Here is a 26730-nt window from a genome sequence, read left to right as displayed (position 1 = left end):
GAAATATGTTTGTGAAATACTTTTCTCCATATCTTGTGTAAATGATATAGCAAGATGGAGATATATACACTCTTGTCATCATATACGTTGTCAATCAGAGTACAGAGGGCAACACTGGAGCATGATTTGTTTTACGTTGCCGCTAAGGAAATAATGAGTATAGCTGGAGGCAGGTGGGAAGACACCTTCCTGTGTACAATACAGCAACCACAGAACTAAAGACTGTAATTCAACTCTGCAAAGGACCAAGGAGGTACTACATGTATTTGGAGAGAGTACCTCCTTGTAAGGACTCGAAAGTGAGGATAAACTGCAGGTTGCCTCGGGGCACAAACGCTGCTATTAGCGGAACAAAAACCAGAAACTTCAGAATTGTATAGCCCGTGATCTCATCTTTTGAGTGACAAAATTTTCACCAACAGCTCCTTATTTTACCACTACAGAACGATAAACTTTGTGGGATGCATCGGCTGATATGCACGTGCAAATACCAACATGCTCTAGCGCCTTTCTCCCCCCCTCCCCCCCCCCCCCGAATAAAGAAAGGAATTGTTGTAAACAATATTTTTGACAATTTTTTTCTTTGACCTGCATGGTTGCTTTGACCTCTTGGTGCCAAGCAAAACTGATATTCAATAAAATCACGATGTTTGTTCGTGAGTTGAATATAATATCATGTTTATGCATATAGAGACATATGACTGTATGTTTATTATATATATTGTATACCATAATTAATGTCATATCATAGCTATTTCAATACGGCATGCACGCTTTGTACGTACAACGTGATGATTTCGTTGATATTCAACGAACATTCGATAATCTCTGTTATTTACTGAAAAATACTGTAACTCTTTATGTTTCTGTGTATGTATACTGCTCAATGCGTATCTATCTATTTGTGTAGGCCTACTGTTATCGTTTTTTTTTCACTGCACGTTTTATTCTTTGTCTTTATTCTTTGGAAATTCGTATTCAATTTGTATTTGATTGAATGCGGAAATAATTCAAATCAAATCAAATCAAACGATATTGGAAGCAAAAATTGGCATGAAAAACAAAAACAAAAACAAAAACATGAATGCGTCACATGAAAACGCGAGTCGGGGGCCCATCATGAATATACACCACCTCTGACCCCAATCTTCGTGGGGGTAATGCGCCAGGGAGCGAGCGGGTCATTCGTGAGTGATCGCAGGGAGCACATAGTATAAGTGAGGAGCGAATGGAAATTTGCGTCTGCAATTTGCGTCACATGCGTATACTCGGTTAGCATCTACGTCATGCTACAACGAAATCTCTATTAATGGTTCGTCGATATTTGCCTCATTTATGTTCTCAAGAAAAATGTAAACAGAACCGTACAGTAATCCGTCAGACACGTGTGCTGGCGTTGGCAAGATTGGTTTACCGTTACCTAGAAAATCGTTTGGAAGCATCAAAAGATTGCTTTTCGACGAATACGCGTCAAACGGATGAGCGTCTATATCTTGCACATTCTGGGAAGTACGGATGTCGTCGATATGTTTTCGAATACACCTGCTATTCACATTGAGATTTATCTAGTCAAGAGCATTCGAGTGGATCTGGTGGATTTCATCATGTTTTCTCAACCTATTTTTGTGAGTTCATCGAAGGTATTCCAGAAACAGTCAGAAACGCTGTCTCTGTAGCGTTTATAAACACAGGGGCGCAAAACAAGGTTTTTAAGAGAAATGTTGTAGATTAAATCGCAAGTTTACCTTTCTGATGTGTGCAAACAGCTGTGTGTGTTTCTCATCGAGTATTTAACATTTTCTCGTTACATGTCTTGGTACTGAGTTACATTTATATGCGGATTTCTCTATTTCTGACCATCATGACTGAGCAGCCATTTGACAAGGTTGGATATTCACAAATTTCCTTTCGGGCAATTTGCGTCGATGTTCAGGAAAACAATATTACATACGGACTAAAATTCATTTATACTTATCCCTTGCTCAGTTTCCACTGTAAATAATAAATCACTCAATAGTCATAGAGTCGTATTAAATTCTGTAAACCGATAAAGACGAACCCTAACCGTTATTTCACTATATTTCCAATTACAGAGCACTCGGATCGACCATCGTTCGCCATGTACCCGTCGGCTTTCCACCTCGCCGACGTCGTCCAGGCGGTTATGAAGGTCGGACTCGACAATGTGGACGTGGACGAAGTCGAAATGGAGCCGGATCCACAGGAAGTCGAAGGCGACGACGCCAAAAATTCGGGGGCAAAGAACGAGAAGAAGCCCCGCCAGAACAAGTCGTACGTGACGGCGAAGACGCTCAACGACCGCGAGGAGAGGCGGCTCGTCATCAAACTCAACCACTACCAGAAGGAGCTCAAACAGGCCACCTACCAGATCGACGTCGCGCAACGGGCGATAAGGAAGGAACTCATCAGCATCAATCCCGATCTCATGGTCGACCCCAACAAGGGCTTCTTTGTGCCAAAAGGTGGGCCCGATTGCGATCTCGACCAGGGAACGCCAGTGTATTCGGAGTATATATCTTTGCATTAACGTTTAGGAATCTCGAACAGAGGAATTCAGTGGGATTGACGCTTTAATCCATCTCAGATTTACATAGTAGCAGGCACCGAGGCCCTATTCATTCTTATAATATAGAGGTGCAAGAATTTGCCTAACTTAAATTCATTCTGAGATTAAGTACAAAGACAAAGTTTTTAGCGATGTACTCTACTTTATCGCTATCTTACAGAAAGTTAGCAAAACCTTCAAGCGAGGTTCTCTCTGACTTTAAACGTGAAAGAAGCAATCATAATTCTGACGAAGAGAAACACGAGGGACAAGACAACACGGGACATTTGGCATGGATGATTATCAGCAATTGAAATTTACCTCTTACGATGACAATCCGAATTATGACCACAAATCGCAAATCTTTTTTTTTAATCTACGGGATTTTGAATTCATAGTCTTTCAAAAGAGGTGTTTGTCCGCTTTCACTGCGTAGAAATTCATGTTTGCTTAAAGTCAAATTAATACATTATTGTCCTCTATGACGTGCCAATTGTTATGCAGGGGATGGGCAATACAAATTAGCATTGTAAAGGTAATATCATGGGAAAATACAATGGTATGTGACGGCCATCAATCAATAATTTATCACATTCGTAATCATCCTGTCAAGTAGGAATAATCATATTGATTGACAAACAAAGGAAAGGGCTCTGGCTATAAGCATGATTTTAAAAGACAATCCATCAAATTCTGGCCTTCATCCTACAGGTATGACTCAGGAGCAGGCAGAGCTCATCAAGTCACGGAGACGGGAGTCGATGGCGGCAGCAAACACGCGAAGCATCTCACTCGATGAGTTCACGGAGATGAGGAGACGAAAGTCCGAAATGGGTCGCCAGGCTCTTCAGGCCATCCAACAGGTTGGTGTCGCCTAGTTACCCTCCAGCTCTGCCCTGTAATACCATCAGTACGTCGCAATACACAGCCGTTATCGGGAATTAAACCTCCTTATAAAAGAGAAACTTCAATTCTCTTGACTTCTTAATCTCAACCACCTGAACCCTGAAAATATTTCGGTAGTCGCACTAACAAAAAAAAAAAAGTTGAGGAATTTAACAGCATTCTAATGCAGACTTTGTAGTAGGTACAAAACACGTGCATAACCCTTCATTTTCTTAATTTCGTTTTTCTGGTGGCAGTGGAATTAAACAGACCAGTTTATTGAAGTTGCAGTTAAACAATGTTTATCGCAGAAAGGAAGTTCAAACCCCTGTAATAACTGACTTAAATGATTGGTTGATTGCGTCGATTTTCGTACTAATGAAAGCTACGAAAGACATCCGTTGCGATGTTGGTGGACATTGTTATCATGTTTGTATACGTCATACCAAATTATAGGATTTATAAACTCACAAGAGAACCATACTGACGGTTTGAATGACATTCAAAAGGAGCTCATACAGCTTCTGCACTTTCGTTGACGTCAATACTGTTTAAATATGCACGGACGTGTACATCGAGCGAAAACATAGCTCTACAAACATTACCTAGGCGACGTAAAGACCTATTGTCACGGGCGGCGCGAAATTAACGATTTTTTCATTCTACTTTTTGTGACCTTGTCGATCCAGGACAAACCCGAAGGTGACGAAACAGGGGCGGCCGTGGTCAAGGGGCGTGACCGCTGGAAAGCATTGTCCGGCATCATGCAAAGCAACCCCGCTTCCTTCTCCCAAATGGCCAAGGTGACCGCAAACTTGGCCGCGGCCGGTAAGGGTGCGGGCCATCCGACGGCGGACGGCGCGAAGCAGCCTCCGGCCACGGCGGCTAATCCGGTCAGGAGCAGCCTGACAATCGGCCAGGCTGCGAATTTAGTGCGAGGTAATTCTTCAGTCTCCTGCGACGTTTTTGTCCCGCGTTTTGTTATGTTTTGTATTGTTTTTGCCACCTTGTGTACAATTGCTGAATGACAAGTCTGAGTATCTCTGTGCTTGAATGAATATGTTTGTCTAAATTTCGCAGTAATAAATGAATTAAAGTGTGTTTAACCGAAGAGCAGATGCACAAATTAAGAGCTACTTGGATGAAAATGATACGCGTTGTGCGTCGCCGAAATGAAAGGTATATATCTAATGCATAATATCAATGATACAGATTACAACAAAAGCTTTGACTGAAAAGATGTACATTGTGATTCATTCCGGATATGAGATAACAGTTATAGGATTCCTCGACATTCCTTCTTTTCTCCCAATAAACATATAGTTACCACCATAATATAGATAGATTCATGCAATATATAATTGTTTCCGTTTAAATCCAGAAGCGGATCTAGAGGGGGGGTTGCAACCCCCCCCCCCCCCAAAAAAAAAAAAAAAAAAAAAAAATCCGAGGACCATTTTTTTAAATCTTATCTTTTTTTTAAGACTTGTAATGTTTTTTTCTATTTATGTATTTTGACCTCTATACCAAAAATAGTGGTGTTTTAGATGCAAGAAAACGCCATTTTTACACACAGATTTTCAAAAATTCTCCCTACTGTGGGAGGGGGGACACCCCCTCCCCCCCCCCTTTACAAAAAGCTAGATCCGCCCCTGAAATCATTTATGTCGCCTCCATCGTCGTTATATAGCAAAACTAAAAATGTGAGCTTAGTTTCTGGGCAAAACCATGTGATCATTAAAAAATTTCAAACCTTTAAAACTCATCACAAACAATGAAAATGATATCTATCCATAAGTGTTTTGTTGACGTAGAGTTGGCATAACTGCTCATCTGGACAATGCATTTCAAGATAATTGAGTGTGTCAACTTCAGAGGGGTACTTCATCTAAAAATGCATGAACATGACAATGTACAGTCATGTTGATATACTCATCGATTTCATCCATATGTCGTTGATCTGAAAGAAAATATATTAAATAAAATTTGCTCTTACAGTGGCATACAGTTTCAATACATGTACTAACGTCGGCTAGCTCCAATGCGGGATCCGCGTGTGCCAAGTATATTGGACACTGTGAAATTTTATATTCGAGAAATATATAGAATTAATTTTGGACATCTTTCGACACGCGAACATCCAACAAAGAAAGACAACGTTATGACATATAGTTGAGTCTTTAAACCAAGAAGTGTGTATTAAATGCCCAATGCGTCTTTCCCTCCTATTTCCCTGCTCCAGGGGTAACCAGGTAGCCACGCGAAAATCTTGGACCAGCAATTTCCTCCTTGTGTTCGCGACAGACGAAAGCCTTCGATAAGTGCAACGGGAGTCTCGGGGTAGCACGCCGAGTGTGGACGTTTGGTATGGCTTCCCCAAAACAATTTAACGGTGGTGCGCACATTTGATTTTTTTAAAATATTTTTTTTATTGCGAAAATCCACCGAAAAACAAAATGTGCCAAGACTGTAGACGATGTCTGAGGATGATGCTTGCGCCCCTATTTACTATTTACGAGAAGATGTACCCTGGTTTTCCTGAACGTTCTAATGTCAAGGATTCAAGCGAGGGACAAAGATAATGTGAACGCAGATCACCGAGCATATTTCGTGAGAAGCAAGAGTGTGGAGACAACTTCAAATGTTGCCATTCGCCAACCTTCAGTTCATGCTGCACTAATGTATCTTGTCGCCATGTAGTTTTGAGAACTTAGTTGTCCGTCCGATTGGTCAATTTACAGGAGTTGACGTCCTCTCAGCCAATCAGGCTTTTTCTTTCATTTTACTTCATACTGTTCAGTTGTCAATAGTACTGTCACGCGTTCGAGAACATGCTAACAAAGATCGGACAGTGAATTTTCGTGATTAAGTCGTGTGCGTATGTTTCCTCGACTCTATTCTCTGCAGTTTCAAAGAAGTTCTCACAGAAGATGCAATATATTTTGATGTTGATAAAATGACACTTAGTGTATGTAATTTTCTTGAACTTTAGTTACATGACATTTATTCTGCCTGAGCTAATATCACATTTTATCTTCGTTTTTTTTTTTTTTACTTTTCGGTGCAACGTTAATTGTAGAATATTTTATGCAATCGGCTCAATTACAATCGACGTATTGCATTGTGCGTATAAATTATGTTGTAATTTTAAAACTTTGAATCAAATTGAACATTAAATTTAGACTCCTTATCAAATATGCGAATATTTACCCAAGATTATGGGGAAAATCTCTTATTTTACATATAATGTAATCGATGATAGGCATATCCGAGTATAGAAACACAAAACAAAATATATCATAGAATTCAATATTGATTGTCGCAATTGCATAATCTAGTGATATAAGCTCAATACGGAATGCAGCCCTCAGTGAGTCTCGGTAATTAAAAGACTACAATAATTTGTTGTAAAGGATACTTCGTATTCTGATTGATTTCACATGAAAGAGGGGAGATTTAGTAAATACAAGGTGCATTTGAGTATGATTCAATGGTAGATTTGTGAGGTACCTCTGGTAATATGAATATGTGGCCCGGGGTATATTGTTGCGATTAATACATTTACCATGTAAAATCTATTCATGAAACAAATCAAAGTGTAAAATTCCACAGATTTCTCAGCTAAGGTCACATTTCATGAAACCGTTGTGATCATCAGATTTTACTTTTTTTTTAAAGCGAACGTGAACGTAAGAAATTGCACTTTAAGTTTGAAAGAAGTAGTAGGTTGTTTTGTTTGTGAGGACAAGCAGGATGCATTTTTTTCCCTATTTTTTTTTAGGTTAAAGCTAAAATCTAACTTCTAAAATTTTGTGAAGTAGAGCAAAACATGTGTCACTCATAATGTTATGAAAGAGGGTAACAATGTGATTTATGATTTTCTGTAACAGTGGAAATTTTTGCCGTGAGGAATTTTTCACGCATTTCAAGGGATGCAAAACTAGCGCTGAAATGAAGGTTTTTCTTGCTATATTTAATACTTCTTGATATTTTGATTCTGCAGAATTAAAAATAAGCAAAATCAATCTTACCGGTCTGAGAGCGAAAACTACTAATGCAGAAATTTCCACTTCTACAGTATCACGTTTTGACTCATTCAAGGTATGTGTACAACTGTTCAATACTATGTAACAGAGACAACCATGGAGTGTAAACCAGTGTGAACTTATCCAGAAATGTGCAAAATTAATTATGCAGTTTCTTTGTACATTCATACCAGGGCAACAACCACAAGGGTAGTAGTCTTATTTCCAGATTTGATGTAGGGATTTACTCCACTTTTTCTGCAGAACTTCCCCACTGGCAAATTCTCTAAATGTTTATCAGATTTCCTTTCAAGATGGCATCTAACAAGACTAGATTGGCAATCTGATGATATCAGAAATATGCTTGTCACGGCAAAACACAATGCAATGGCAACACTTTCAGCCAGTGTTCAGGGCAGCTAAATGCAGTTCTCTACTTCCAGAGATAATTTTCTACAGACTAAGACTGCAATTTAAGTGTGATAAAGTAATGTGATGCGATGTGATTTATACATGTACCTGTAATGAAATTAAGTCAAGACACAGTGAGTTTACTTGTAACTGTATGCTACACTCGGGCAGAAATATTTCTCACTTCTGGGGGGGGGGGGGGGGTGTTTCATCAATGTTTGTCAGCACTGACTATTTCAGCAAAATCCTTGGTTTTGATTGGCTGAGATGCTCTGGTCACTGACCGTTACTATGGTGATTCAAGTTGTCAGCACTGACAAACGTTAATGAAACACCCCCCTGGGTCTTCAACTTGTTGTCTTACAGATATCAGTTACTAAAGTTAATAATTGTACACTTAGTACACGTATATACTATTTTAATTTTAGACTTTTTTTCTTTCTGTCAGTTCTTGTCCTATCTGCACATCTGCAACTTCTTCACTGCACATCTCATTCTCTCTCTCTCTCTCTCTCTACACACACACACACACACACACACACACACACACACAGACACATACATTTTTTTTCCTCTCCCTTTCTTCTCTGTGTTAATTCTTCACATTTTCTGTTTGAAAAGCAGGTAAGTGTGAACTCTTACAAATGCTTTTCATAAATATTCTCTACATATCCTCTTGGATTCCATCTTAAATACGATCCATGATGGTACTGCTTGTTAGGCAAAGAAAATGTTATCACCATGCCTTTGCATGCATTCACTGTGGATGCAGACCCAGTCAGCTTCCACACTCTCCTCACATTACTTCTACCAGACAAAGTACTGTACAGAAATGAGGCAATGAGAAAGCAGAAATTATATTTTTATGCATAATCTGTTTTATAGTTGTACTGCAGATGTTGTAACACATGGTGTTCATGTTCTGTATTTTTCTTTTTTTCTATAAAATGTTGTATGAAATGCTTCAAACAAATGTTTAGTAAGTATCAGCAAATCACAATATATATTACACTTTTGAGGATCTCCAGACTGCTGAAGACTTGTGTTTTGTGTGTGAACCCTGGCTTCCATATCACTGCTGAAACCGCAACATTCAACCCATGCCTTGCCATTCAAAATTCTCTTTCTTAAAGGTATTAGCTCACATTTGTAAACCTACAGCAATTGGTCTCATAGTTAGCATGGAGTTTGGGTATGATTGCAGTAACACCTGTGCAAAATTTCGTTCCAATTAGTCCATTACTTTCATAAAAATAAATGAAAATGCACCGTATGCATGCGTATAACGCTCGCTAGCTCCGGTTCACGTATGTACTACATGCATGCGATACATGTGTAAGTTACATGTACGTAGCTAGCCTGCGCTCGTAATTCGATTTTGGGTCGGTATGACCCGGTTTGAAAATTGATTTTAAAACGATGATTTTCTCTCTTTTATCAAATGGTATAGACAAAGAGCAACAGGTGAGGTATGTTACTGTTATAACTTGTACTTGAAGTCATATTGGACCTATTTTATGCAGTTTTGATTTTCGTGGGTTTGCAAATGTGGGCTAATACCTTTAATGTATTAATCAATCAATTATTATTATTTTTTTTTTGTAAGTGGGGGTGGGGGAGTTGATCTTTGACCCTGGCAAGCTGCCACAAGCAAGAATACCAGGTCTACAAAAGGAGAATCTGTTCAACAATATTCCAATCACAAATTATAAATCATTTTTCCCGCAATCCCCTCCATTCCACAACAAAAGAAAAGTCTGATGAGGAGAGCTGGGAAAAATCACAAAAATCACTCTTTTCAAATAAGAGTCTATTTCTGATTTGGTTACTGACAATTTTTCACTTCATGATTTTCCTTGATTTCTGACATCAAGAACAGAAAATTAATCCCACTTATGGTTTGTTGATACTGTACAGGGATACTGGGGTATTTTAAGCATGCCAAAATTTGCAAACACTACCAAAATGTCCAGTGAAAATCAATTTAAAAACAACAGAGGACAAGTGTTTCACTACCCCTTGTTATTGCATTCCTGCTGCTGATTTTTACACATTTTGCTGGTTCCCCCAAGTTGGTTTTATCATCTAGTGTGACTTCTCCCTCACACCTTTCACACCTTTGTGAGAATGAACCATTCTTACACAGAAATCATGAATATGCATCATAACACCATGAATATGCATCCATCTCTAAAAGGGCGGGGAGATGGTTTATCATGGTTATTCCTGGGACTGGCAGTATGCCTAAGCTGTCTAACCATGTTTCCAAAACCACTGTCAAAGCTTAACATCTTGTCAGGGAAAACCAGGGAGGGTGCTAACTTGAAAGAGAAATTGCCTCCAACCCACTGAGGAAGAGAAGGGTGTAAGACTACCCATTCAAATTCGATTTAGCTTTTGAGAACAGTATGTGGAGTTTTATCTGTGTAAGGCTGCGGGACTAAGGGAAATTTGAAATCACACATCCTACAAACTGGCAGTCAGGGGTGTACCGTGGATTCGGTGGGGATGGGTGAAGTCTTTCGGGAGAGGAAAGTTCCATGAATTCTTCAGACTTTTGATGGATTCCAGGAGAGGTCGCGTTACACTTTATTGAAGGCAGCAATGTCTACACTCTGAATCTGTGGGTACATAAGGGGGAAAGTGAGAACGAGAGAGAGAGAGAAAAAGAAAAACAGGTGATGGAAATGCAATGTGAAGTGTAATCAGATTACAATACGGAAAGGTATGGATACCATGAAAACTACAAAATAAAGATATTGGCTAACAATAATTTCAAATTGTTCAAAAATAAAAAATGTAATATCACAACTACCTCTTCTACAAATTTCTATGTCTAAGAAAGTCTTGACATTTGAAACTCTTTAACTTTTCATGAAAGACTGTATGACTGTGCTCAGAATAAGCTGATGTTCATATGCCTACTCTCATGCATTTGAATGCATCTCAACACAACCAATTTTCTCAAATTTGTTACTCTAGTTGCCGACTCACTTTTCAGTTTCAGAAGACACACATTTGTAACAACACATCTCTAGATGTTTGAAACATTTCAGTGAATAACAAGAATGACACTATGCACTGAAAAAAAAAAAAAAAAAAACACATCCCGAGGCATTTACCATCAGCAAACAGGTGCATGGCTGGATGACGAGGAAAACCAGGCAAACACGGAGTTTTTTTCTCCCTCTCTGCCTTTTTAATCAAGTACCATGACTACAAACCTAACTATGAAGGTCAAATTGACACCCCTCGACATTTCGCGCCACGATTCCGCAACGCGCAAAGATTTTGCCGTGTCGTTTCACGACTTTTTTCATTGAAGTCTCCCACATATTTTGAGACCAAATTTGCGACGTCTGGGTACACCGATCTGAAGTTACGCAATGTTTTGCATATGCATGTCAACCCGAAAACAGCAATGCTAATTTTTTTTTTTTTGGTTTAATTGATATAAATTAGATTATTTCAACTTTTGAACATTGAAATTAATCAATTCTAATGTAGATAAGCTTGAAAAAGTGCCTGCAACAAATTGTGGCAAAAAAAAAAATAGAAAACAAAAGGTCGAAAAAACAGTTAAATACATAAGAAATTAACAAAACAATAAAAACAAAAGAAAATGATTTTGATTGCGCTATTTTTTAAAAAGAAAATGGTTTGATGTGTCTTGAGGAACTCTGACACAAAAATTTAGCAATCCTTCATTCTTTTTGATGGAGTTATAGGTGAAAATATGATTTCATGTGTAAATTTGAATATTTAATTTATTAAAAAATATAAAATCTACATTTTTCTATTGTATGACCATGTAATCTTGTATTTGACATCCGGCTCTATGTTCAGGCAATTTTGCGGCGATTGTGCGATCGGGGGCCGAGATCTGAAGGGGGGGGGGGGGGGGGGGGGTCAAAGTGACTCATTATAAAAAGGTGAGGTATGACAAAACCCTCTTTAATAAAACAAGGTGGTTTTGTGGGTTATACATTTCTTACATTTTGTGTCCTGCCATAAGAAATTAATCGTCATGGTTTTGAGTAGTTGTTAGAATGACATTCCCCTGCACTATGTGCCTTTTCTTTTTAATTACCAGTAGATGCTCTGTTGACCAGGTACTATGTTTTTACAAGAAACTTTGCCACTTCGGAAAGGGGGGACTTGGGGTTGGGTACTGTCTATGCTTTAGCAAGTTTAAATTTTCGCGAATCAAGATTTCCTGGGTGGTTATATTTGCGATCATGGAGTCCTGTACTGAATGGAGAAATGAATACGCATATGTCACATTCATATCAGGATCAGAGTCAATATTTTCGCATGTCTTTAATTTCAGCGAAGGGCAGCTGACTCGCGAAATTTGCGAAAATAAAAAACCTCGCGAAAATATTCGGCGTATACGGTATACTCACCAAATCTTCATGCTCGCAGATTGCTTCCTCAAGGTCGTCCGTGCCGACTTTTTCGTCTTCGACCACGCACGTGATTTGCATCTTCTTGATGCCGTACGCCAGAGGGACAAGTTTGGCTGAGGGTGACCAATGTGAACAAGAAAGAGAGCACTTGACTTTTAGGACAATGGCAAATTATGCAAACATATTGGGAGCTGACCGATGAAGCCCAGATATCCCAAGATCCGAGCTCAATGAAGTTTAAAGGCATTATTTACCATTTGCAGATGAAACAAAAACCCAGCTTTAGTGCTATAAAATAATTCTAAAATGTGAGTAAGGTACATGTATGGAAACGACCAGTGTAAAAAAATTTAATCAGTATAATCAATATCAAGTACTGTTAAATATACAAAATGTGAACAATAGTTATAATAAAATTGTCTTTTTAAACCGTCTACAGTTATGGTTTAGTGAGCATAATTGTGATATCTTCTCATATTTTAGGCTTTACTGCAAAATTTTTATATGGTAGAATGTTTTGTGATACAACTGACCTACACATATGCATTTCATGTGATAACTCAAAAATTTGTTTAATCACAGCTCCCAAAGGTAAACATTACCTTTAAATACCCATGAGTCTGACCTCTGTGAAATCTTCCAATATAAGGTAGTAATAAATATACTCGCATCTCACACTGGATCAGAAATCATTTGTTCATTTGATCATAGTCAGAAATGAAATGAAGAACCATGAATCATATGGAGCATGATTGCTTTGTTTTGTTTTTCCTTTTTTTGGCACAATATTTAAATCTGGTTAGAAACTAAAAGCCTTTTTTCTTTCCTTTCCCTTTCAAGTACAGTGAATGTTCTGATAGCGGAACTGTCTTGATCAAACAACAGATCATATCATCCAGAGTCAGCTGATTTCATTATACAGTCATATATATTACCACAATCACGTTGCAATTAAAGGGACTGTACAGTACTGGTTTACAACTCCATGAAATGTTAAAGAGCATACAATTCTAAGGGGAATCAAAAGTTTATTTGATGAAAGTCAGTTTTGAAATGACGGAGATATCTAAAACAAAGTAAAACAAAGAGATCCTAATGAAAGTCTTGGCCTGTCAATTTTATTAGGATCGCTTTTTTGGATATCACAGCCATTTCAAGGCCAATTTTCATAAAATTAACGTTGAATCCTTCTTGAAATTACACGCTCTTTCATATTTCATGAGGTTTCTCATTATCTCGTCAAAAAATGTTATAAACTTGAATCCTCACCTTAAAAAGTACTGTACAGTCCCTTTAAAAGCCAATAAGAATGGCAGCACATCTAGTTTCTATCGCTAATCACGTTCATTCAATTGCTAACTGTATTTTGACGACTATAAATACATAATTGTGGAGTACAAGCAACTCCTGTAAAGTCCTGACGAACCAACAATTTTCCTTTGTCATAATGAAATTTTGTTACAGCCGAGCAAAAAAATGTATAAAGATCCTTTAAATAATAATTTTGGGACCTGAAGTTTTACTTTGTTAGTTGTGTTAACATGATTGAAAAATTTATTTCTGGCAAGAAATTTGTCCCTATTCCACAACACAAATGAAGCGCATCTCTTTTTGTGCGTCAGTTGGATTAGTGCGCATTTGGTAACTATGGAATTTAGCCTCAACCAGATCACCTTCACCTCGTGGGTTAAGCATTTTCCACAGTAACCTTATGCACACGATTCATACTGACGCACTCGGAACTGTGCGTCATTTGTATATTATACTAAATTGTTCTACTCACATGCCCCCCACACTAGACCGTCCATTTCCACCGATCTCACGGCATTCTCCACCTCCTTCATGTCTGTCTCATCGTCCCATGGCTTGACGTCGAAGATGATGTTGGACTTGGGAATGAGGGCGGGCTTTTTAGCCTTCTTGGCTTTGTATGCCGCTACACGTTCTTCCCTGATTCTCTTCTCCTCCTCAGTCTCTTCCTCTGACTCTGAATCCTTCAAAAATAGTGATGGAAATAATACTTATGACATTGATAATAATAATCATGAACATGAGTGATGATGATGATGATGATGATCATGATGATGATGATGATGGTGATGATGATCATCTTCATCATCACCATCTTCATCGTCATAATTATCATAATCACCATCATCTTCATCATCATCATTAACATCATCATCATTAACATCATCACCATCATCTTCATCATCACCATGTTCATACCATCATCATCATCATCAACACCATCACCATCTTCATCATCATCATCATCACCTTCATCATTATCATCATCATCTTCATGACAAGATAAACACCAACAAGAAAACAAGTAGGGTGATTAGTGGTAGAAGTTCATTTATGCAAGGCTATTTCTATCAGAGTATGGGATGATTCACGAGGGTCCTGTCATGCTAAAAGACCCCAGAATTAACTAGGTATCTATTCATCCATCTGAGTCACCATCTGAGGACCAGATACCTAAGCAATGCTCCCGTCTGTCACAAACATTGACTCTTCAAGGTGGTACGATTAATCCATGTGGACCTGCCGAACTTCAATTGCACAGTGCAAGAACAAAACCCTTCTCTTCTCTAAGACCTTGATGATCCATCAACTACCTTGCGATACTCTTTTGTGTACAAGGGTTGCGGGAATCACATCCCTGGTAGTTTGATCTATTACTATTCCGTACAGACTCTCACCCAACCTTTATTACCGTCCTTCACTACATTTTGCTAAATCCCAAATCAGTCAATGCTACAGCAGCATGTCAAGTCCCAAACACTTTTGTCCTGACACTGTTTGCAGTATAACAAACAATGGATTATCAAAAGTTAGGTTTCGATCTCATACCTCTCAACTTAAGAGGATTTTTGAAAAAATGTTATTAAAATGTCTTGTCACATTTTCTTCCATTGATATGCACTAACGCTTTTTGAGCTATCATATTGGGAAAGTTTAGAATATAGCCTCAACCTAATTGACGGTTTCCTAAAATTGATTTGTTGTTCTATCATACTCCACCCTTAAAAGTTCAATAAAAATGTTGTCAACCTTCTCACTTTCAGATGATTGGGTAAATGACAGAAAAAGTATATAATAATATAATGGATGTGTGTGTGTGTGTGTGTGTGTGTGTGTGTGTGTACATTAATAAAAACTTATGGCTTCGCTTTATAGCGCTCCTAGAAACGAGGGCACAAAGACATATGAACAAACGAACAAATACTTACTGAACCAAACAAATCAAAGTCGTCATCATCTTTGTCAGCTGGTTTTCCATTCTGGACTGGTTTTGCCTAGATTGGGGGAAGAGAAAACGGTACAACAGGGCATACACTTTTAGATCTGTACTTCAGGTAAAGCAATGAATGGTCTAGCGCTGCAGACAATGTCTTATCTGACAAAAGCTGCTTAAATGCATGACTTACTTTCATTACGCATTTAACTTCACATAGGATGCAAAGTGCAGCGATTCCTCAAATCCTTACTCGCTGTGCCACTGTTCACATCTTGGGTATCAGTATTACAAAGATCTGTGAATACTGACTGAAGATCTCAGTCTCTTAGTTCAGCTTTTGAATCAAATCTAAACAGAACAACCTAAAGAGCAAAAACTGGCTGAATTTTTCGTTCAGCTTTGAGACCAACCTCGGCTGCTGAGGGCTTGCTTGCTGGGATGGTAGAGGTGTTCAAGGCACTGAGTCTTTCCGTCAACTTGGCCACGGCAGCCTGGAGGTCAGAGGTGACTGGACAGAGGAAGGAGAGAGAGAGGGGATGGATGAGAATGAGTACAACCTTGACTGACCAACACTTGACACTGGACATTGGTACTTGAGAATATGATTTCCGGTACTCATGTACAATGTAGATGCCACATTAAATGGTCGGTCCACTGATGGATCCATTTTTGGGGATATTTTTCCTCTGAACATCTGGCAACAAGCTTGTCCATTTAACTCCACCTATGCGATGCATTTGAATACTTGGAATCAGAAATTATAGATACTTGTAACCATTATTACCTCCGCCAAGGGAGGAGGTTATGTTTTCGTTACCGTTGGTTTGTTCGTTAGTTAGGTCATTAGTTAGTTTGTCTGTGTGCAAAATAACTCAAAAAGTAGTTAACGGATTGGGATGAAACTTGCAGGAAAGGTTGAGAATGACACAAGTAACAAACGATCAACTTTTGGTAGTGATCCGAGAATTTTTGGTGAATTTATGAAGGATTTTTGATATTTTGGTAGGGAGGGTCATTGAACTTGGGAGTTCAGGCTGCGCGTATTTGAGGATTGCTTGCGCTCACTATAGGGCATGCTCTAGTTTCTGCTAGGGCGAGGCGCGCAGTGCAGCTGAGGGTTTATGACGTAACAAAGGCTTCTATATTGGGAAATGGGGCGACTTTCAGCACACAATGCTATAAGTACTTGGGTGGAAATCACTGATATATCTATGGAAGAACAAGATCAGTGGTGGAAATGAGCTGCACGCTAGGCAGAGGTCTGCGCTCTCAGAGTGCTTTTCTAGTTCTCGTTTCAAATAAAAGTTTTTCACTTTGATCATGATATATAGGAGCCACTGTGGTCCAGTTGATAAGACCATGGGCTCACAAATGTGAGGTTTCTGGTTCAAGAAAGTGGGTAACGGAGGTTGTGTCCCTTGGCACCATTTCTTCATTACCTAGTCCTCCTGAAGGATTTCACTAGCCATAGGTCCTATGGTCACTTCCTCTGTGGCCAAATAAAATAATTCAACCACACACATTTGTACACATACACACACATACATGACACCAAGAATACTGGGTCAATCAGATCTGGCCATTTGTAGTCTTTTCATGTGTTATGGTAGTTTCCTTATAACCAAACCATTATGAATAATGCTGCCACTCACTCTGTCTCAGTTCAGCGTTTTCCTTCTCCACGGCCGACAGACGTGCCAGGACTTCGGCATTGTCGACACCGACACCCACGCTCAGACCGACTCCCTGTGTGAGAGAGACAAAAGAATCGTTGTCTAAGGCAAATATCTTCTCTCACTATACTCTTCCATATCTAAGAATTTTCACTGTCAGTTTCAAGATTGGCACCTCCCTCTAACAATATGCTCAGATTTTACAAGGAGATACAGTTCAGTTTCTACAATATTTCTTCAGTCTTTGACACACAAAAATACTTGGAATATGCAGATACTGATTTACCCAATTTCCAACTTCACTGTACTTTAGCATTTGATGATAACAGAATTAAATCCATCTAAATTCATGGTCAGACATATATCCCACTCGCATTGACTTGTATGATTACACTAGACTGTGGAGGAATTCATATCATGAACAAGTATTGTATGCACACTCTTTTCGGTACAAAATTCACCCCGATCTAATCTCAAGTGACTACATTCACCATTGTTTCATTAGGGCTCACAGAAACAAGAGAATCTCCATGATAGAACACTTATCATGTTATCATTTCCAACACATTATTTATACCACTTAAATGGGACAAGATATTGGTTAAACAGGACACATTTTTAATCAGATACGGTACATTGAAGCTTTGTCGAGAGTTAATCGCATTATGGACAAAAATTCCTTGGAGTTACAAAATTATCATTAATGGCACAGGGAAAACATTTTGCAATGATAAAATCTATGCATAAAGGGATTATTCAACAGTAGCTTTTAAGATTATGCTGAACAATGTGGCCATTAGCCCACCAAGCATAAAGAGCCCTGGGAGTAGGCCCCGTGACGAATTACATTGCAACTAACATTGAAGTGTATCAGCCCATTACAAGTTTGTTACAACAAAATGCAACAAAAATCAAGAGCAGTGTAAAAATGTGTCTGCTATTATTTAGGTAAATACAAAAGTCTGGGCTAGTATTAGTGATGTTCAAGCATGTGCAGGTTACGGCATAATGTGGAAGTCAATGTATTGAATTGCAACTGATTGACAAACTGCCTTTCATACATGTAGCTGATTATCCAGTGTTTCAGAGGTAGCCATTATAAGAATCATGGAATACATGTACATACTTGCAATGGCTGTTAGGGGAAAGCTCGGTAGTCTAGTGGATACAACACCAGTCTAGTAATCGGGAGATAGTTGGTTCGGGTCCAACTCGAGTACATGTGCCCATGTTTATCAAGGCTACCGTACTTCTAAAACATTGAATAATCTACATTGATGAAGAGCACTTTGTCAATCAGTTGCAATAGAAACAATTCAACACAAGAATTAATTTGAACACTGTTTTGAACTTTGCAAAGTATACAGATTACTGGTCATAAGAATCTGACGATTTTCAACCAAGACAGATGCCTAACCGGAACTAAGGTCATTATTTGACTTATCCTGACTTAGCAGTTGCAACTGTTCAATCAAATTGATATTAAATCAATATAAAGCACAGGTAATGGCTTTATCTGACTATGGATTACGTTTAACATAAATCTGCGTATCTATAAAGCTGTACACAGAGGTCATGCAAGAGACAAAAATCTTTACAAGTTTAAGATCACAAACATCAATAACTCATTACAAGGTTTCACTTGGAGACAACGGGTGAAACATTTGGTAGCTTTGGGCAGAAAACGATATGAGGCAACACAGGACACAGCGGAATGGCCATCAAATAGCCGATGGGTACAAACAATGGGGCAAAATAACAAAAAAGGGGTCAATTTAACACACAAATGGAGCATGCATTATCAAGAGGGGTATGTGGTCCATAAACAAATAATCAAAAACAAAATTGAAATATGTTACTTTAGGTGTATCAAAGTAACTAAGGTTTATCAGTAATATATTGGACAACTTTGAAAATGGTCGCATGGTCAATAGTTCACGTTAATTGTTAACACACTGTTTTTCATTTCATTTCATGTAGGATATACCCCATTTATACAGAAATCTGTTCGTCTCAAATTTAACTCCTACTACCCCCCTTCACTCATTGTTTGTTTTATTTCTGCATTTTTTAAAAATGCAAACAAAATCATACATGACATGCTGAATTAAAAAAATGTATTGCATCCCCTCAAAAGAGACCTCAACTCCCCTCCCCCCCCAAAAAAAAGAACAAAACAAAAACAAAACACAAAAAACAATGTACTCCAACCTCTACATCTTTCTAGATATATTTCTGGCTTCCCTGCGAAACTTTTGTTGAAAGATCAATTATAGTTAAATCCTATTTGTTTTGATACACTTGTGAGTGTCTGGGAAAAAAAAGTACTATTTACATGACAACAAATGATATCATTCCCCCTCCCCCCCCCCCCTTTTTAAGTTCCTTATTTTCTGCTTAGGGGTATGGCGGGAAGAGTGAAATTGTTTAATCATGTGAAAAATTACACAAACACTAGCACAGGTTGGGGGCACTGGGCAAACATGTCAAGACTAATCACTTCAATGCTTACAATCAGGTATAATACAGAAACCACTCTCAACTTTTCTAGACTGGGGTAATTTCCATATACAGTTGTATATAATGCCATGTAGAGAGCATTACAGGGGAAATTATTCATCGGACAATTCTCAATTGAAACAGAGCACTGAAAACCAAGCAAGAGATCAGTGAAATATGGGCAAATGTAGGGATTCAGAAAGCTGGAAATGTTCACATACTGAGTACCCCGATTATTTCGCATGGTGCCTACCAACAAACATTCTTATAGGAAAACAGAAATACATGAGAAACATGAATGAAATCATTCAATTGAATGCCTGAAAAATTCATCACAGATAAGTCCTCACTGGCTTCATAAAAGAAATTGCTCTTAAATTTACAATCTCTTACAAGACTCATCTTCATTGTCTTATTGATGTATGTTCAACACAAGCAGGTAAGGCTATAGAGCCATCATGGTCATATGTGACCCGCTACAACAAAAGGATCCTAAAGTCGCTGACGGCTGAGCCGAGAAAATCGAGTTTGAAGTCACATCATCAAAATTGGTCAAAACAATCGGATTTCTGTTTTTGGTATAATTTTGTAGTCTAATGTTTTGTCTATCATCTGCTGAAATTCCGAATCTAAATGATCACAGGAAAGGCAAGAAATCCATGTTTTTCTGGGCCATGATTTTCCGACATTCAACATAACAGAAACGTGTTCGAAGATTTGGATTTAGATTCTGCCCCTAGACTCCACCCCTAGCAACGAGGAAATGATCTTATTGGTCAGTGCATAGCATCCTAATTACTGATTAGTCATGCGTAGACCGCTGGTGCTAAGCTTGAATGAACATCGCAGAGGTAGCTAGGAGCATGCCTTTTATTGTCAAGTGGTGAAAACCGTCTTGCCTCCCCTTGATCTTGAGAGTGTCGGAAGGAACACTTTGAAGGCATTTTTCTCGAAACTCCTAAACCTCCTAAATTTCCTAAACCACTTGACATGCGCCGATGAAATCATCAATATCTCCGCAACTGAGTACTTTTATGAGTTGTGCTATAAATGTAATTAAAGTAGAAGAGTAAGGGAATAATGTCAAGTCATTTTCAGAAAATTGTCCTCCCCGACTTTCGGATCCTTTTGTTGTAGCTGGTCACATATGACTATATTCGCTTTTTGGCGCTGCCAAACAGATGTCGTATTAAATACAATTCACAGAAAATCAGATATTCATCAGCTTTTAGAGCCATTCACTGATCTGTTCCCTTTTCAGTGCTTTTTCTCAAACTTAGTTTTTGTTGGACAAACAACTATCCAATGTTTCATACACAAAATGTGGAAAATTTTTGATTCTTCCATTTGTAGTGTATCAAATTTCTTCCTCGACTGCTAAGAGCAGATTAACATGGAAACAGTTTTAAGAAAAATTCATTATCTGAATCCCAGCACGAATATTCTGGTTTATACCCTTCTCAAAAGTAAAAAAACTGATAAGCTAGTGGACTACTCATTAAGTTCACCAACTGCATGCAAAGACAATTCAAATTGAGGTATACTACCGAGTAAGACAATGACAGATTTTGGGGATTTTACGTTTGAGCTACAGTTGCCATAGTAAGATACTATCACCATACAGTTACGTGTTAAACAAATGGACACATAAAGAGATGCCATGCAGTGTGTGTGAGTTACTCACAGCACTCAAAGTGTTTTGAATGTTCTGACGTGCGCGTGCAATTTCGCTAACCAGATTGCTGGCCGCACCGTCCGTTTTCTGTGAGTAGAAAGCACACAAAGAAAGGAGAGAGAAAAATGAGGGTAGATCGGCATATGCCGAGAATCATAGAATGATATTTGGCTCATTATCTATCATTTCAACAACTTGCAGTCAGCTTGACCATACTTCAATCTCATTTTGGAATGTATTTTTATGATTATCAAGCAGCCAAAACTGTTTTAATGTGTCAATATGTTCAAATATTGTAATTTCCTGACGGACGGATGTTTTAATGCTTCTTACAATCCATCCAATCTTCAACATCTAAGAATTTTTTCTGTTTAGCTACAGAATGGTATAGAATATCTTGGTGCGCATATTTTTATGCAGTAATGGCATGACTGAATTACACATAGCAATCTTCTTTGAATGCATACAGAAAGGATACCTTTTCTCACAAATTCTTCTCCAGTATTAACAACAATATTTGGATGAAGTTATTTTGCATCCAGGAGATACTTGTATTTAACCTACTCCAGTAAATGTCATGCAACAACTCCTTGCAAGGTGCCATGTTTCTTTGCCCAACTGTCTTTCAACTAAAGGGTCGCAACTATATCTTTTTTTATGTCCATGTAATCAATTTGTCATCTTCATCGGGGTCATCAATGAGGACATGCTCTAGAGCTTCAGCTACACCACTACAAAGAGAAATATGTTCAGATGTACCTTGTATGTGGAAGAGAAAGTATTCTGTCTTCCTTGGGAATTCCTTCATGCACAATGCTTGAAATTATCATGTTTATCCTTCCACATCATTTATCCAGACAGACACCAAACACTAAAATAGACTGAACATTTTGACATTGCAGTGCGACCGTCCCTAATTTTTCTGACTGAACTGACTGCAAGGAGACACTGGATCATGCCTCCACCTGTCTGATGACTTTAAAAAACACAGATGGCAGTCTCCTGATGATCTTTATGGAATTTTCATTCCCATGAAGTAAATACTGTTTCTAATCTCAGACCAGTGTGATGACATGGGCATACACGTACTCAACATACACATACTGTACATGTATGTGCCTGCTGTTATGGTCAGCATAATTTGTGTACTGGCAACTCCATCATTGCTGTCATGATGAAGGAATTTCAGCTCATCTAAACTAGATGATGATTCTCATCAAAAGATGCATTACTTCAGGTCATAATCGACAATGATTTTCTCACTACACTTTCCTTTTTTTTTTTTTTTTTGAAGTAAGAAAGCAGCGAAACTATGAAAGAGACTACTAGTTGCAACCACTGGTTTAACACCTGTGGGGAGAGTCACTATCTTGACCACAGATAGGGATTGACATCCACACTTGGACAAGAACAGTTAGTCATTCATTTACGGATAGACTAGAGGAACAAATAAATCAACTTCACATTTCCTTCAGTGTCAGTATGAACAGCAGTGTGGGGTTAAAAGCAATTAGTAAAGCATTATTTTTCATCGGAGGATAGAAAGTTAGTATGCAACCATACATGGATGTACACCTACACTACCACTCACACACACACAAATTGTTTTTTTTTTAAGGATATGGTTAGACAATGCCTTGTTATATGGTAACTTGTTCACTGTGAGAAAACACATAGAAAATGCTAATGGAAAGATTCAATTAGAAATGACTACATGATACTTTCAAAAATGATAAAACACAATACCACCTTCATTTGTTTTCATTTGTTTAAATTCTTTCAACAATGTACAACTACTCATTCAAATGAAAGCAATGTCAAAATTGAAATATATTGGCATATAATATTCCACAGAAATTTCACAATTTGTTGGTTGTTTATGTACTTTCTCAGCTTCCAAAGTTATACAAAATCTGTCTGCTTGTTCTCAAAATAAAAATCAACACTGTGGTTGACTTAATGATATATTCAAACCCATGGGATATTAAAGGACAAAGACTTTCGCAGAATCTTTTAATATTGGCTTGTCACTGCCCAGTAAGCTTATATTTGTCTTTATACAAAGTGATGATTTACAAACATGCTGCAGTGATTAAATCAAAAGAAGATTATGATAGTTGTTTATTAGTGTTTGTACTCATTATAGGCATGCAAGTTTGTTTCTGCTGAGGTAACGACATGCAAGATCATGTTTTGATATTACATTAGAATAGTGGTATGCTCTGCAAATCATATTTTATGGGCATTACGTCCCTTTCGAGAGGAAGGGCAATAAGATAGACTTTCAAGCTGCTCACTGAAGCATTGTGGCAAGGATTGTCGCATGTTTTTGGAAGATATGTGTCTTTGTACTTCCTGATGAAAACAGCAAATTGTTCAGACTACTGCTATGAAGGCTGGTAATCTCACATGTTCAATACTTACGGCAATTTGCAGTTTTCATGAGATAAGAATGGTCTACTTTAATCAATTAATATGAAATTGCTGTAAAACAGAATTCAAATACATACCACTTTTGAGCTGTTATCTTTATGTGTAAAGTATTTCATCATTTTGCATGCATAAGCTTCAGCAACAGCTAGACGCACACTTGTTCTTTTTTGTTGTTGTTGATGTTGTCATTACTGTAATGATATGCTTCACGGTAGAATCACTGTACACTGCCAAACACTGAAAAGACTAAGAGAAGATGTACACAAATGCTGCACTCAGTATATCCAAGGTCATGCCATCCCTGCTGCCTGGATGCTGCTATCCCCAGCCTTCCCCAAATCCAAAAACATCCACTATCACTCCTCACCTGGACCACAAGACCACTGTGCTGGGCAGCGACGTGCTCCTGGTATTTGTACTCGGCCTCCTCAAACTTGGGGCGGTCAAACCAGATGGACTCTTGCATCAGTGGGTGGGCCATGGTGTGTGGTCAAGGGGGGTGACTCTGTTTTGCTGGATGACAAAGATGGCTGGAGAAAGCCTATAGATGGATGTAAATTTTAACACATGGTAACTTACAGTTTACTAAACTATACAGAGTCCCACAACTAAAGTCATTTCCATAAAAAATACTAAAGGGTTCAGTCCGCTATGTTGACATAAAATAGCTAGCTATTATATTGTTTATAAAATCTCATTCTTAATCCAGTTGTCAGATAATCGACAGTAGACTAAAAACATATAAGAATTTTCATTTCTTGGACTAACAATCATTATCATATTAAATGTGGTAGTTTATCATATTTCATCTACAGTAAACTTACAATCCAGATATTTTGGATTTTTGATTGCCTTTTAATACAACAAATGGGAAACAAAGTAGGCCTGGCGCCTATAAGACCATAAGGGTGATGAAATGAAATACAGTTCCCACACCACAGAGAAGATCCAGAGAGGAAAGAAATATTAACAAAAAAAAAAGAAAAAAAAAGAAAAGAAAAAGAAATTGTGAAACCCATTCACTCTGTGTGTACTGTTGGTTTATAAATATAAAAATCGACAATTTCATTTTTCACTTCTTTCACTTCTAACATTACATTAACATTAATCAATGTTAAATAACACATAACTCATCATAGAGACTAATTATATACCAGTACGAACGAACCGAAACATTTGTCATCCCACAATACAGTCATAAGTAACCGTTTTTAATCTTTGGAAGGCCGACTTCCCTTTCCTATTGAGTTTATTGTTTATTTTAGACACTCCGTGAGTGAGAGTGTAGTGGCAGTGGTAGATCTCTAGGCCTTTTAAATCCAGAAGGTCGCAAGGAGGTACTAGGCGTGCTCGCCTGGGCACTGGTAGTTTTACTAGACTATGGGGGTGTTGCAAGAAAGTCAACTTGCAATTGATCGCAAATTTGCAATGGATTTTAGGATTTGCAATAGATTTTGGGGAGTTGCAATCAATTGCAACTTTCTTGCAACACCCCCTATGTCTAGTATCTCCTTGGTAAATCTGTGCTGGGTGGGGTGGTTACTATCCCCCGAAAACCATCCCATTCATTCATTCCGCAAGCCCGTGCATGCACCGACCTGTGACAGTGGGAAATCCAGCAGTACGCACGGTCTGTAATACTAAGTATATTTTCGTTACGAAATGTCACTAAAACATCAAATTGTTCCCTACAAACATGTATGTTTCTATTAAACTTTGACTTCCACTCTGAACAGTGTAATAAAAACATCATAAAATATCATATTTTATCAATCCACTCGATATTTTACCGACACTGGCGACAGCAGATGATGCACCGTTGTACACGTGAGAGAAAAGGAAATCTTGACAGCGCAGCCAGCCGCTTGTGCTTGCTACATATGCATGTAGTACAATGTACAAAGTATGCCGAGCTCGCTGCTCAATGAACTTGCACATGCATGCATGCACGAAGTTAGGTGTATGGTGTCTTTGGATACACCAACAGCAATGAGTTCGGTTCCATTGTTCCATCAATTTCCATCGCTTGCTGTGTACTGTATTTATTTTTTTTTTCTCCTGATGTCGAAAATCTATTCACCTTGGCGGCGTAGAAAAAGGTTAATACACAATTCCACACAACAATCATTTTTTTTGGGTTTAATTTTACGAATGGAACGAACAAACGAACAAAATGGGATGAAGATTTCAATGACCTAGAATAATGAATTATATCAAATCATCCCATTCTTTTTTTTAAACACTGAAATTAGGAGCAAGTACATAGGCCTACATGCGCACTTTGGATGCGTTATAACCTCAAAGTACAGCATTATATGGATGTTAAATGTACTTATTCTAAGTAATTAAAACATCTTGGTTCCATCAACTTAATTAGTAAGTTACTTTTGGCTCAAATTTTGCCTGTTAACCAGTAGGCCTACTTTCAACACAGTTTGTTCTGCAGTCTTCTTCCTTGTCTATTCCTATATAGACTGACACAACATATACACTTTACACATGCATGTCCAAATTAAATGACTTAAATTTTTATATTCTTATTAACATAGGCCCTATTATTGCTATTACTATGATCATCATCATATTATGATGAGTAATATTATTGCCACCATCATCCGATCATCGTCGTCACCATCGCCGGAGCATCGATCATCATCATATCTTCATTGTCATAAAATCATTTAAATCATCATTGTATATCCGTGAAAATTGGACCCATAAATCCCACGTTCACTGGCAAAGAAAAAAGAAGGAAAGAAAATAATTTGTATACTTGAGAGTGTAGGTCACGGTGTAGAGATAGATGTGTTACTATTGTATTTCTGCAAGAGCTTATTTCTCAATTTAATGTCATGAGAAAAAGAGGAAAAATCCCTGCAGAACAGTGCAAAAAAAAATGATGGAAAT

General features: G+C 38.1%; 2 protein-coding genes across 2 annotated transcripts; one reads left to right on the top strand and one right to left on the bottom strand.

The window, feature by feature from the left end:
• Positions 1 to 1273: 1273 nt before the first annotated feature.
• LOC139724840 (uncharacterized) lies at positions 1274 to 5707 on the top strand. The gene is made up of 5 exons (XM_071635965.1): positions 1274 to 1625; positions 2094 to 2483; positions 3278 to 3429; positions 4141 to 4390; positions 5694 to 5707. The coding sequence occupies exons 2-5, from the start codon at positions 2120 to 2122 to the stop codon at positions 5705 to 5707; spliced, it is 780 nt and encodes a 259-aa protein (XP_071492066.1). The 5' UTR covers positions 1274 to 1625; positions 2094 to 2119.
• A 4500-nt stretch (positions 5708 to 10207) lies between these two features.
• Positions 10208 to 25687, bottom strand: LOC139724837 (elongation factor 1-delta-like). The gene is made up of 9 exons (XM_071635961.1): positions 25614 to 25687; positions 24191 to 24364; positions 21400 to 21477; positions 17196 to 17289; positions 15954 to 16051; positions 15536 to 15601; positions 14080 to 14290; positions 12294 to 12409; positions 10208 to 10508 (listed from the first exon to the last, which is right to left on the bottom strand). Exons 2-9 carry the CDS (start codon positions 24302 to 24304, stop codon positions 10470 to 10472), a joined length of 816 nt encoding a protein of 271 aa, XP_071492062.1. The 5' UTR covers positions 24305 to 24364; positions 25614 to 25687; the 3' UTR covers positions 10208 to 10469.
• Between the last annotated feature and the right edge of the window lie 1043 nt (positions 25688 to 26730).

This window comes from Diadema antillarum, unplaced genomic scaffold (assembly GCF_040938485.1).
Source record: "Diadema antillarum isolate AM-2024a unplaced genomic scaffold, OU_Dant_1.0 scf00000232, whole genome shotgun sequence".
In the NCBI taxonomy this organism is placed as follows: Eukaryota; Metazoa; Echinodermata; class Echinoidea; order Diadematoida; family Diadematidae; genus Diadema; species Diadema antillarum.
Note: the sequence above shows the minus strand (reverse complement) of the source record. Positions and strands in the feature narration are given on the sequence as shown.